Source organism: Heteronotia binoei, chromosome 13 (genome assembly GCF_032191835.1).
Source record: "Heteronotia binoei isolate CCM8104 ecotype False Entrance Well chromosome 13, APGP_CSIRO_Hbin_v1, whole genome shotgun sequence".
Taxonomy (NCBI): Eukaryota; Metazoa; Chordata; class Lepidosauria; order Squamata; family Gekkonidae; genus Heteronotia; species Heteronotia binoei.
In genome coordinates, this window is record NC_083235.1 from 61567576 (window position 1) to 61579580 (window position 12005).

At 50.2% G+C, this 12005-nt stretch overlaps 1 protein-coding gene across 2 annotated transcripts; it reads left to right on the forward strand.

Annotated features, from left to right (window-relative positions):
• Nucleotides 1-3140: 3140 nt before the first annotated feature.
• Nucleotides 3141-11471, forward strand: LOC132581262 (uncharacterized). Of its 2 annotated transcripts, XM_060252435.1 has the most exons (7): nt 3141-3578; nt 5314-5397; nt 6057-6145; nt 9050-9235; nt 9667-9804; nt 10178-10370; nt 11090-11471. In XM_060252435.1, exons 1-7 carry the CDS (start codon nt 3200-3202, stop codon nt 11395-11397), a joined length of 1377 nt encoding a protein of 458 aa, XP_060108418.1. In that variant the 5' UTR covers nt 3141-3199; the 3' UTR covers nt 11398-11471. The 2 variants fall into 2 exon arrangements, with proteins under 2 accessions (XP_060108418.1, XP_060108419.1); XM_060252436.1 differs by lacking the exon at nt 9667-9804.
• Nucleotides 11472-12005: the final 534 nt, after the last annotated feature.

A 12005-nucleotide genomic window follows, 5' to 3' on the forward strand; every position in this document is an offset into this window, starting at 1 on the left:
TTGAGATGCGATTTCGCATGTTGGCCGTCATCCCGAACTTGGGTTCAAGCGCCTTTCTCGGTTTCACTCGGTGCATATATAAAAGTGTCGCCTTCGCCTTTTTGTTTTTTTTACCCGCGCGCTCCAATACACCGTTGAAAAGCGCTTTCTGTGGCCAGTGGGAATCGTTCGAATAAGGTCATCATCATACAGCCACTTTCGTGGGCAAAACTCGGTATGTGTTTAAAACGGATAAAAGGAAGTCCTTCTTCACCCAAAGGGTGACTAACATGTGGAATTCACTGCCACAGGAGGTGGTGGCGGCTACAAGCATAGCCACCTTCAAGAGGGGGTTAGATAAAAATATGGAGCAGAGGTCCATCAGTGGCTATTAGCCACAGTGTGTGTGTATATATATATGTATATATATTGGCCACTGTGTGACACAGAGCGTTGGACTGGATGGGCCATTGGCCTGATCCAACATGGCTCCTCTTATGTTCTTATGTGACAGAGTGTTGGACTGGATGGGCCATTGGCCTGATCCAACATGGCTCCTCTTATGTTCTTATGTGACAGAGTGTTGGACGGGATGGGCCATTGGCCTGATCCAACATGGCTCCTCTTATGTTCTTATGTGACACAGAGTGTTGGACTGGATGGGCCATTGGCCTGATCCAACATGGCTTCTCTTATGTTCTTATGTGACAGAATGTTGGACTGGATGGGCCATTGGCCTGATCCAACATGGCTCCTCTTATGTTCTTATGTGACAGAGTGTTGGACGGGATGGGCCATTGGCCTGATCCAACATGGCTCCTCTTATGTTCTTATGTGACACAGAGTGTTGGACTGGATGGGCCATTGGCCTGATCCAACATGACTTCTCTTATGTTCTTATGTGACACATTGTGTTGGACTGGATGGGCCATTGGCCTGATCCAACATGGCTCCTCTTATGTTCTTATGTGACACATTGTGTTGGACTGGATGGGCCATTGGCCTGATCCAACATGGCTTCTCTTATGTTCTTATGTGACACAGAGTGTTGGACTGGATGGGCCATTGGCCTGATCCAACATGGTTCCTCTTATGTTCTTATGTGACACAGAGTGTTGGACTGGATGGGCCATTGGCCTGATCCAACATGGCTTCTCTTATGTTCTTATGTGACACAGAGTGTTGGACTGGATGGGCCATTGGCCTGATCCAACATGGTTCCTCTTATGTTCTTATGTGACACAGAGTGTTGGACTGGATGGGCCATTGGCCTGATCCAACATGGCTTCTCTTATGTTCTTATGCCACTTAAGTCGCTTTCCGCCCTTCTCCTGCTGGCGGTGCGCACGCATGGAAAGCACAAAGGCAATCTGAAACGACAGTCCTGGTGTTGTGGATGGACTGCAACAGGATGGAAGGTGGGCCGGCAGCAGCCTTCTGACCGCCCCTTGCAGTAAACAGGTGGTTTCTTGAATAATCAAAACGGGGCGGACCGAAGGTGGGTTTACAAGCGCCGTTGGAGACTCGTGGCTTTTTCAGGGCCCCTGTGATTTCGGTCCGGCACGGCCATCAATCGACTTGTCATCCAGACACGCAAGCACTTTTGAACGGGTCTGTTTTTTCATGCAGGCAGAGGCAGAGCCTCCGAAGTGGCTCGACGACACGTGGGGAAACCGTGAGATGTTTGTCACGCGTGGTGATGACCTCGGTGAACGCTGACATCACAAACAACACCACCGAGCAGTGTTCTTGCGGCCGCCAGACTGGAATGACCCGAGAGGACGGGGGCGGCGGGGGAGGGAGGGGTGTGCATCGCGGTTCTTTCCTTCCGGAGAGCCGGTTTGGTGTAGTGGTTAAGTGTGCGGACTCTTATCTGGGAGAACCGGGTTTGATTCCCCACTCCTCCACTTGCACCTGCTAGCATGGCCTTGGGTCAGCCATAACTCTGGCAGAGGTTGTCCTTGAAAGGGCAGCTGCTGTGAGAGCCCTCTCAGCCCCACCCACCTCACAGGGTGTCTGTTGTGGGGGAGGAAGGTAAAGGAGATTGTGAGCCGCTCTGAGACTCTGTCCTTGAAAGGGCAGCTGCTGTGAGAGTCCTCTCCAGCCCCACCCACCTCACAGGGTGTTTGTTCTGGGGGAGGAAGGTAAAGGAGATTGTGAGCCGCTCTGAGACTCTGTCCTTGAAAGGGCAGCTGCTGTGAGAGTCCTCTCCAGCCCCACCCACCTCACAGGGTGTTTGTTCTGGGGGAGGAAGGTAAAGGAGATTGTGAGCCGCTCTGAGACCCCGTCCTTGAAAGGGCAGCTGCTGTGAGAGCCCTCTCCAGCCCCACCCACCTCACACGGTGTTTGTTCTGGGGGAGGAAGGTAAAGGAGATTGTGAGCCGCTCTGAGACTCTTCTGAGTGGAGGGCGGGATATAAATCCAATATCATCATCTTCTTCTTCTTCTTCTTCTTCTTCTTCTTCTTCTTCTTCTTCTTCTTCTTCTTCTTCTTCTTCTTCTTCTTCTTCTTCTTCTTCTTCTTCTTCTTCTTCTTCTTCTTCTTCTTCTTCTTCTTCTTCTTCTTCTTCTCATACTGCCCGAAATAGGGGTCCTGAATGACGCGCCAGGCCACGAGGTGCACAACTTGCCCAGGGAGCCAAGAAATTCGCGCCATCCTAACCGCTTTGCTAAACCCAGGCACGCTCGCCCCTGCCAACTACAACTCCCAGAATGCTGTGAAAGGAAGGCGTAAAGATCGCGTCGCCTCGGAGTCTGCTGGGAATAGTAGTCTGGCTGCCCGGGGAAAGCAAGCCTTCTCTTTAGACTCTGCCCAGCCGGGGCAAGGAACTCACCGCGAGGCCTGGGAAAACCAGAAATGTCGCTGTTGGGCAGAAAGGTGGGGTCAAGCGGGGGCTGTGCTCTGTGCAAGGACCTCCGGGCCCTCCTCTGCTCCGGTCGTGCGCACGTTGCCAGCCAAAGAGGAGATGAACCCACTAGGATCAGCTGCCGGGCTCATTGCTCTGGACTCCGCAATAACGCTCGCCAGTCCACGTGCTGGTGCGAAGGGTTAGGGGGGACTACTCCGTATTGGCATCCGGGTGCGGCCGCCACCCTGAAACTCTCTGGGCATCGTTACTACAGCCACGAATTGAGAGGCCGCTCCATACGTCATGAGCTCCTGTATTACTGCCAGGGAGTTGATGCTTGCGCTACTCAACGTGAATGTTACCAACAAGATATGGGCACCCTTTTAAAGCATAAGAACCAGTACCAGACCTTTAACAGGGCCCTAGCCCAACCCAAGTCTAAATGGCAAAGCCTTGGTGCTATCTTGAAGCATTCTTGGCGCTCTAGAATAGAATCAAGGTGTCACAGCCAATCAGCTAGCCAGCATTGTACTCGTCTACCGTGGTGGCACCCACAGCATAGTCCCCTTGCTCCCACTCCCAGGATTGCTGCTCACAGTTATCGCGCAACAAGTCTCCCTGCAGGGACTGAGCATCATGTGGTGGATCTGCGCAGTGACACAGTGACCCGGCCCAGCCCTGAAATGAGGCAAGCGATGGCTCAGGCAGAGGTGGGAGATGATGACTACGGGGAGGACCCCACAGTCAATGGTGAGTCTTGGGAAAGGACTGCCTCCAGGTGTGCAAAGGCAAGTGTGGCCCAGACTGCAGGAGTGCTCTGGAGTCCTCTGCCTAAGGATGGTTGGTCTGATCCCATTCAAGTGGTTGAACATATATGAACATATGAAGCTGCCTTCTACTGAATCGGACCCTCAGTCCACCAAAGTCAGTATTGTCTTCTCAGACTGGCAGCAGCTCTCCAGGGTCTCAGGCTGAGGCTTTTCACACCTATTTGCCTGGACCCTTTTTTGGAGATGCCGGGGATAGAACCCGGGACCTTCTGCTTCCCAAGCAGATGCTCTACCACTGAGCCACCATCCCTCCCCTGCTCTCCAGGGTCTCAGGCTGAGGATTTTCACACCTATTTGCCTGGACCCTTTTTTGGAGATGCCGGGGATAGAACCGGGGACCTTCTGCTTCCCAAGCAGATGCTCTACCACTGAGCCACCGTCCCTCCCCTGCTCTCCAGGGTCTCAGGCTGAGGATTTTCACACCTATTTGCCTGGACCCTTTTTTGGAGATGCCGGGGATTGAACCTGGGACCTTCTGCTTCCCAAGCAGATGCTCTACCACTGAGCCACCGTCCTCCCCTGCTCTCCAGGGTCTCAGGCTGAGGATTTTCACACCTATTTGCCTGGACCCTTTTTTGGAGATGCCGGGGATTGAACCGGGGACCTTCTGCTTCCCAAGCAGATGCTCTACCACTGAGCCACCGTCCCTCCCCTGCTCTCCAGGGTCTCAGGCTGAGGATTTTCACACCTATTTGCCTGGACCCTTTTTTGGAGATGCCGGGGATTGAACCGGGGACCTTCTGCTTCCCAAGCAGATGCTCTACCACTGAGCCACCGTCCCTCCCCTGCTCTCCAGGGTCTCAGGCTGAGGATTTTCACACCTATTTGCCTGGACCCTTTTTTGGAGATGCCGGGGATTGAACCGGGGACCTTCTGCTTCCCAAGCAGATGCTCTACCACTGAGCCACCGTCCCTCCCCTGCTCTCCAGGGTCTCAGGCTGAGGATTTTCACACCTATTTGCCTGGACCCTTTTTTGGAGATGCCGGGGATTGAACCGGGGACCTTCTGCTTCCCAAGCAGATGCTCTACCACTGAGCCACCGTCCCTCCCCTGCTCTCCAGGGTCTCAGGCTGAGGATTTTCACACCTATTTGCCTGGACCATTTTTTGGAGATGCCGGGGATTGAACCGGGGACCTTCTGCTTCCCAAGCAGAGGCTCTACCACTGTGCCACCATCCCTCCCCGATGGTTGACACCTTATGGCCCAAAACATCTTTGGGTGCACTTGCAAAAACCAACCTGCCAAAGCAATGGCACTCAGAGCATCAGAGGGACTTTGTATAGCAACAGCTGCCCAGGAAACACATTGTGCTGAGGACTTGTGATCATTCAGGATGGAGAGGGGTGGGGCATCTCGAGTTCTCTGTGACTACAGTGGGAGGGATGAGTGCATGTCTACGGGCAAGGCTCCCCTGGACTCCAGTAGCGATATTAGAGAGATTGGATCAAATAACAGGGAACTGTAAATAAAGTCATTGTTAAATATGATAAGGTCTAGTCACATGGGTCAGACAGTCCTGTGGCAACTGGATTGGGAGGATTTAAAACCCAAAGCTAAGCTGATTTTGTGGATCAGGCCATGGCTGTGATCTTATCTATCCCAAACACAAGTGAAACCTTGGGCTCCCCCCCCCCCCTCCTCTTTCTCCTGCAGAGCTGCAGAATGTCACTGCTGACCTCCTGGGAAAGGAAGAGGCGTTATTTGTACCCACTGCCACCATGGCTAACCTCATTGCCGGTAAGTTTTATAGGATGTGGTCAGAGTGTTGGAGCTGCAGCAGGGAGAGATTCTGGGGGATGGGGACTGGATTGCTGTATTATTTAGTGATTTACAGGACAATTCGGAAGGGATAGCAGCAGGCCATAGCCTGGTCTCATTAGACCCTGGAAGCTAAGCAGGGTTGGTACTTGGAAGGGAGACCACCAAGGAAGGCACTGCAGAGGAAGGCAAGGGCAAACCACCTCTGCTTCTCACTTGCCTTGAAAGCCCCTTCCTGGGGTCGCCATAAGTCATCTGTGACTTGATGGCACTTTGCACACACGCATACACGCACCAACCCATATTGCACCATCAGTGTACAATAATGACAAAAAAAAGGTCCCTGCCCCAGGGAGCATACTTTAGATCTAGAATCACCAGGAATGCATTTTCACTGAGAGATGAGAGGTCCTAGCTACTTTGCCTAGAAGGTACTGAAGAGAACAAAGCAAGCGTTCCTGACTGCTCTGCCCTAGGTGAATTCCAGCGGTGATGTTAGCTGGAACACTAATATACCTCTTTGGAGAGAATCAAATTCATGCACCTTTCTCCTATTTCCCTTCCATATCCTTTTGTCTACTCCCCCACAGCCCCACCATGGGTTCTCCCATTCTGATAGTTGCCCTCTCTTGTCACAGTCATGTGCCACTGTCGCAGACGAGGGGCGCAGCTTCTACTTGGGAGACAGGCCCACATCCATGTTTTTGAGCATGGAGGGGTTGCACAGGTAAGCGGTGCTGGGTGTGACCCGGCTGATTTCAATTCTGCCTTCTTTTAGCACATAGCCTTGTTATATCTTTGGCAGGTTGTACTCAAGACCAGCCGATGTTGAAGGATGTTTCCATATAGAATGTCGAAGTGCATTGAAACCTTTTGCTTTTGGAATCTTCTGTGGATGTTTTTAATGTGAGAGCAAATTCTGAAGAACTACAGAATACATATCCCAGCCATTGTAGGCCTTACATTCACATCAGGAGCCAACTAAAGTATGACTTGAGAAGATTTCCTGTCCCTTGGATAGCAGTGGAACGTCTTTGCAGGAGATTCGCTGCCCCTGATATCTCTTAGCTTTGAGATCCTGTCTGGGATGCAGCAGAATTTTGTGGCATATTGGATTCATGGGAACCTCAGAGCCAGCCTCATAGTTCTGCAGCTGTTCTAGAGGCAGTGTCAGGCAGAGCAAAAATATGTATATCTTAATCTGGAAAAACCAACTGAATGAGGAACGAAATTAAAACAAATACATGGTGGGATGGTAGAACAAAATAGGAGCCAATTGCACCTTTAAGACCAAGTTAGTTTTATTCAGAACGTAAGCTTTCGTGTGCATGTACACTTCTTCAGACGAGGAATGAGGTACAGTAAGCAGAGCCACATATAGCTGGTGGGGTTTGGAATGCCGAGTGGTACAAAGTTAAAAATCAATAGCAGAATAGTAAAATTAACAAATTCAGAAAACCTTTGATCTGGGTTGCATTAGCGTGGGAAACCATAAAACAGTAGCATGCCAGAATGTGAGAATGCCTGTTAACTATTCTATTGCTAATAAACCTGGGTCAAAAAGAAGGCATTTCTTTCCCAGAAAAGAAATGCCTTCTTTTTGACACAGGTTTATTAGAAGAGCCCCGTGGCACAGAGTGTTAAAGCTGCAGTCCTGCAGTCCTAAGCTCTGCTCACGACCTGAGTTCGATCCCCTGTGGAAGCTGGGTTTTCAGGTAGCCATCTCAAGGTTGACTCAGCCTTCCATCCTTCTGAGGTTGGTAAAATGAGTACTCAGCTTGCTGGGGGGAAAGCGTAGATGACTGGGGAAGACAATGGCAAACCACCCCGTAAAAAGTCTGCCGTGAAAATGTTGTGAAAGCAACCTCACCCCAGAGTCAGAAATGACTGGTGCTTGCACAGGGGACCTTTCCTTTCCTTTCCTTTTATTCGCAATAGAATAATTAACAGGCATTCTCACATTCTGACATGTTACTGTTTTATGGTTTCCCATGCTAATACAACCTAGATCAAAGGTTTTCTGAATTTGTTAATTTTACTATTCTGCTATTGGTTTTTAACTTTGTACCATTTGGCATTCCAAACCCCACCAGCTATATGTGGCTCTGCTTACTGTATGTACCTCATTCCTCGTCTGAAGAAGTGTGCATGCACACGAAAGCTTACGTTCTGAATAAAACTAAGTTGGTCTTAAAGGTACAATTGACTCCTATTTTGTTCTACTACTTCAGACCAACACGGCTGCCTATTTGGATCTATCTACATGGTGGAATGGTGTATCTTCCAGTACATATCCAGATGTATATGGGGATGGCTATAAAGGCCATGTACTGGCAACTGCCAAGGCAGATGATGTGAGTGTTTTGCAAAGTACCTATTAGAATGGTGGGGCCTAAGTCATACGGGACCTAGTTTAACAGGGCTTTATCCAGACAGGGTGATCGTGGGGTGGGGGTGGAGAAATACTGATACATACCAAGTAATGTAGTTCCCCCTACTGGCCATTTTTAAGACTGCACTAAAAGGTAAAGTCCCCTATGCAAGCACCAGTCATTTCCGACTCTGGTGTGACTTTGCTTTCACGTTTTCACAGCAGGCTTTTTCTTTTTTTATGGAGTGGTTTGCCATTGCCTTCCCCAGCCATCTACACTTTTCCCCCAGCATTGTGGGTAAGGGCGCATAAAATTGTTCCACTTAGCTACAAAACCACTAAAGGATAGATGTTCTTCCTTTTTACTGAATATAGGTACTTTTCACAGGCCCATGTCCATACAAACACATGGTTTCCTGAACAGGCAGGATATTGCATGTCAGCACTGAGATGGAGCCTCTAAAAGGTGACTCCTATCTTGATTAGGAAAGAGGAAGAAAATACTCAGACATTCACATTTGTAAGCTTGTTCCTCTAGTGCAGAGGTGGCCAGACTGCAGCTTGGGAGCTACATGTGACTCTTTTGCACATATTGTGTTGCTCTTGAAGCCCCCACTGCTTGGAGAAGGCATTTGCCTTTTAAAATCGCTTCACCAAGCCAGCCGGCAGTATGGAGAATGCATTTAAAGCTGCTTTCTTTCACTTCTCTCTCCCCCCATCTATTTGACTGCCTTACTGCCTGCTCTCAAACATCTGACGTTCATGTCTTGCGGCTCTCAAACATCTGATGTTTATTCTGTGCAGCTGTAACATTAAGAAAGTTTGGCCACCCCCTGCTCTAGTGCCTTCCCCAAACCAATAAGCACAATCTACCACAAACTTAACATTTTTCTAAGGAACTCAGGCCACAAACACAGTATTCCTCACCTCCATTTTATCCCTAAACAATCTTGTGTGGTAAGTTAACCTGAAAGAAAGTAACTGGCCTAAGGTGACCCAGAGAGCTTGAAGACAGAGAGAAAGGATTTAAACCTGGGACTTCCCAGGCCAAGTCCAGCACTGATCATCAGAACACTGTGTTTCTAAATGCAAACGAGCCCTGTATTCCTAGGCTTCCTCACATGTATTTGACCTCATCTCTGTTTGATGTGAAACCTTTAGGATTCTTTCTAGGGGGAGCACATTTGATTTACTGCATTTGTGATATATAGATCTCACCTTGTTGACACAGCCTCACCTGCCCATTTTGTTCTGGAACAGGTGGCTGGAGTCCATTCAGAGATATTGCAGGACCTGCCAGATGGGACCATCAATCTTGATGAACTGGAACATAAGATCCAGCAGAGTTACGGAAGTCAGTACCACCCCCGGCCTGAGCTTATCTGCCTTGAGAATACCCACTGCTCGGCAGGGGGACGGGTCCTTCCCCTTCAGTACTTGCAAGAGGTGAATATTCATCCATCTTCTGCCTGACTCTTCTGATCTATGGAAATCCATCACATTTCCTAGCTGGATGGTGACCTTTTGTAACTGATGTTTGCTTAGAGCAATCAGTCACATTATTTTGTTGTTTATAAATAAAAAAATCAGCAGAATCTCTCATGGTTGGGCTCAGTGTTGAGTAAGCAATCTCCTGTCTGGAAACTTTCGTTCCTCTGACCTCTGGCACCTGCTGCCCAGCTAGACTCTAAGGCTGCCATTTAAGTTTCTTCTGGAACTAGAGCTACCTTACCCTGATTTAACGAGGCAGCAGAATCAGTGTGCTGGATAAAGTAGTCCCCCAAATGCGCATGAGGAGAGTTAGGCAGCTTTGGAGTACTTTCTTCTGCCTGTTATACGTCTTCATGGTGCTGACGTGAGCTCCTTTCTCTGCACAGATGCGTCAGCTCGCCCACCGGTATGGACTGAAGATACATCTGGATGGGGCCCGTGTACTTAATGCTGCAGTGGCCCTGAGAGTTCCGCCGAGTCACATCACTCAGCACTGTGATTCGGTTTCCCTGTGTGTCTCTAAGGTGGGCAAGTGTTGCTGAGGCTCTGCAAAAAGTGGGCAAGAGTGCAAGTATATGCCACCCGACATTTGGCCCACTCAACCATGATCTGTCTCAAAACCCTGTGGCCTTTCCTTGGATTGGCAGCACAGCAGCGGAATGGGGTGTTTTGCCAGGCGGTACACGGCAATGTGTGTGTGGGAGGGGGGGACAGCTTCTCCAACTGTGGTCAAGGGTCTCTGGGAGGAATTAAGGGTTGCTGTGCAGAGGTAGGCAAAGGCATTGTTCGCCTTGAAAGACCTACAGGGTTGTCATGATTTGGCTGTGAGTTGACAGCAGAAGAATACACACATGCACACCTCCAAGCACAATACTGATTTCTCTTTGTGTTCCTCAGGGTGTGGGCGCACCGGCTGGGGCCCTGCTAGCTGGACAGAGAGAATTCATCGCTGAGGCTTGGCGTATGCGGAAGCTTCTTGGAGGTGGGATGCGCCAAGCCGGGGTTCTGGCAGCAGCTGCCCTTGTTGGATTGAGACACATGGAGGAAACACTGCAGAAGGATCACAACAATGCCAGGAGCTTTGCTGAAGGTGCATGTCTTGTAAGGAGAGAGGGAGATGAGGGCTCATCCCCACAAGGAAGGTTGACTGTTCCCTTCTTCATACTCATCGTGAACTCCCTGCCATGCCCACCTGGAGCTGCCTCGTACTGCCTCAGAGCATTGGTCTATCAAGGTCAGCTGTCCAAGGTCTCAGGCAGAGATCTTTCACATCTCCTGCTACCTGATCCTTTAAACTGGAGGTGTCCGAGATCAAACCTGGAGCTTTCAGCGTGCAAAACCAGATGCTCTACCATTGAGCCATGGCTTCAAATGCAAATAGATTCAAGGGCAGTTTCTATCCAAGTGCCGTGGTTAAGCTAAACGCAGGGTTATGAATGGTTATGTGTTTTTAGATGCATTTAAATGTTCTATGTATATGTCCTTTTGTGGGTGTTGATGTGTTGGTATGTTTGTGGAAGAGCACCTCATTTCGTTGCTCTCATTTTCTTTTTTGAGAACAATAACAATAAATTTATCTATCTATCTATCGATCTTCTCCCCCAAAATGGGGCAAAATAGATTGTTCTTCTCTGGTGCTGGATTTGAGTCCCCTTTCGTTCTGATCTCTGCAGAGAGGCTTCTTCCCGTTGTCTGAGGAGAATCCCTGCCCGTTTCCCCAGCCGACCTTTGTAATGATAGAACGTTCTTGTGGGGAATCTCAGGCTTGCAATTCCCCAGTCTTCCAACAGCGAACCTCTTCCCTTGCAGGAGTGTGCAGCCTCGGGTCTTCTCTCTGCTCCGTAAACCTGGCCTCTGTGGAGACCAATATCGTCATGATGACAACATCGGCGTCGAGGCTGGCTCCTGCCAAGCTGTGTGAGCTCATGGAGGCCGTGAGCGAAGAGGAAGTCGCTACCACGGGCCAAGCCATCAGTGTGCGGCTCTTCCCATGGGGTGAGCATTTGCTGCGTGCCGTCTGGCACTGCGATGTCTCTGCTCACGACACGCAGCTGGCTGGAAGCAAGTTGCGCTTTGTGCTGGACAAGTGGGAGCAGGAGCATGTACATGTATACTGAAGCCAGGTGTAAACTGGAGTTTCTGAAACTCAGCCTGTAAGCCTGTGACTGGTCAGCGCTGGCCTGGCTAGAGGAAATATAAGCCATAAGCCTCCCCCCTCCGATCCCAGCGCTTGCTTTAAACATCACAGCTGAAGGCAGGCACACAGGCAAGGAGAAAGCACGCTGCCCTCTCCACAGCCGGCGCTCGCAAAGCGCTGGGTTTGCAGAGGGGGCGGGTGCTTCCTACTTGCCTGTGTGCCTACCTTCAGCTGTGATGTTTAAAGCAAGCGCTGGGATCGGAGGGGAGAGGGAGCCCCGAAGCCCCCCCCCCCCCGCCGCGAACCTCAAACCAACGGGAAGCAATAACATTATGCTGCTAACGGGGGCTTTACAGAAGGATTCCTCGGGAGGAGGAGATGGAAAATCACTTTCACAGGCATCACAAGAGCCACAGGCAAGTAACGAGGGAACCCCAGTGACACCTCAAGGGGCGGGGGAGAGAAGTCTCAGGCAGCCCCCAGCCCTGCCCCAGTCCTGGGCAGCAAAAACAGGGAGAAAGGGGTAACGCAGCAAGATGCAGAGCAACAGAAAGATCCATGCCTAATGATGGACTCACGAGAAACCCC

What these genes read in the sequence shown, in the direction of transcription:
- LOC132581262 (XM_060252435.1), top strand. Translation starts at nt 3,200, where the DNA reads ATGGGCACCCTTTTAAAGCATAAGAACCAGTACCAGACCTTTAACAGG. An exon ending in CATGGCTAACCTCATTGCCG is followed by an intron (nt 5,398 to 6,056) that starts GTAAGTTTTATA and finishes CTCTTGTCACAG; the next exon opens with TCATGTGCCACTGTCGCAGA. An exon ending in TTTCCCTGTGTGTCTCTAAG is followed by an intron (nt 9,805 to 10,177) that starts GTGGGCAAGTGT and finishes TGTGTTCCTCAG; the next exon opens with GGTGTGGGCGCACCGGCTGG.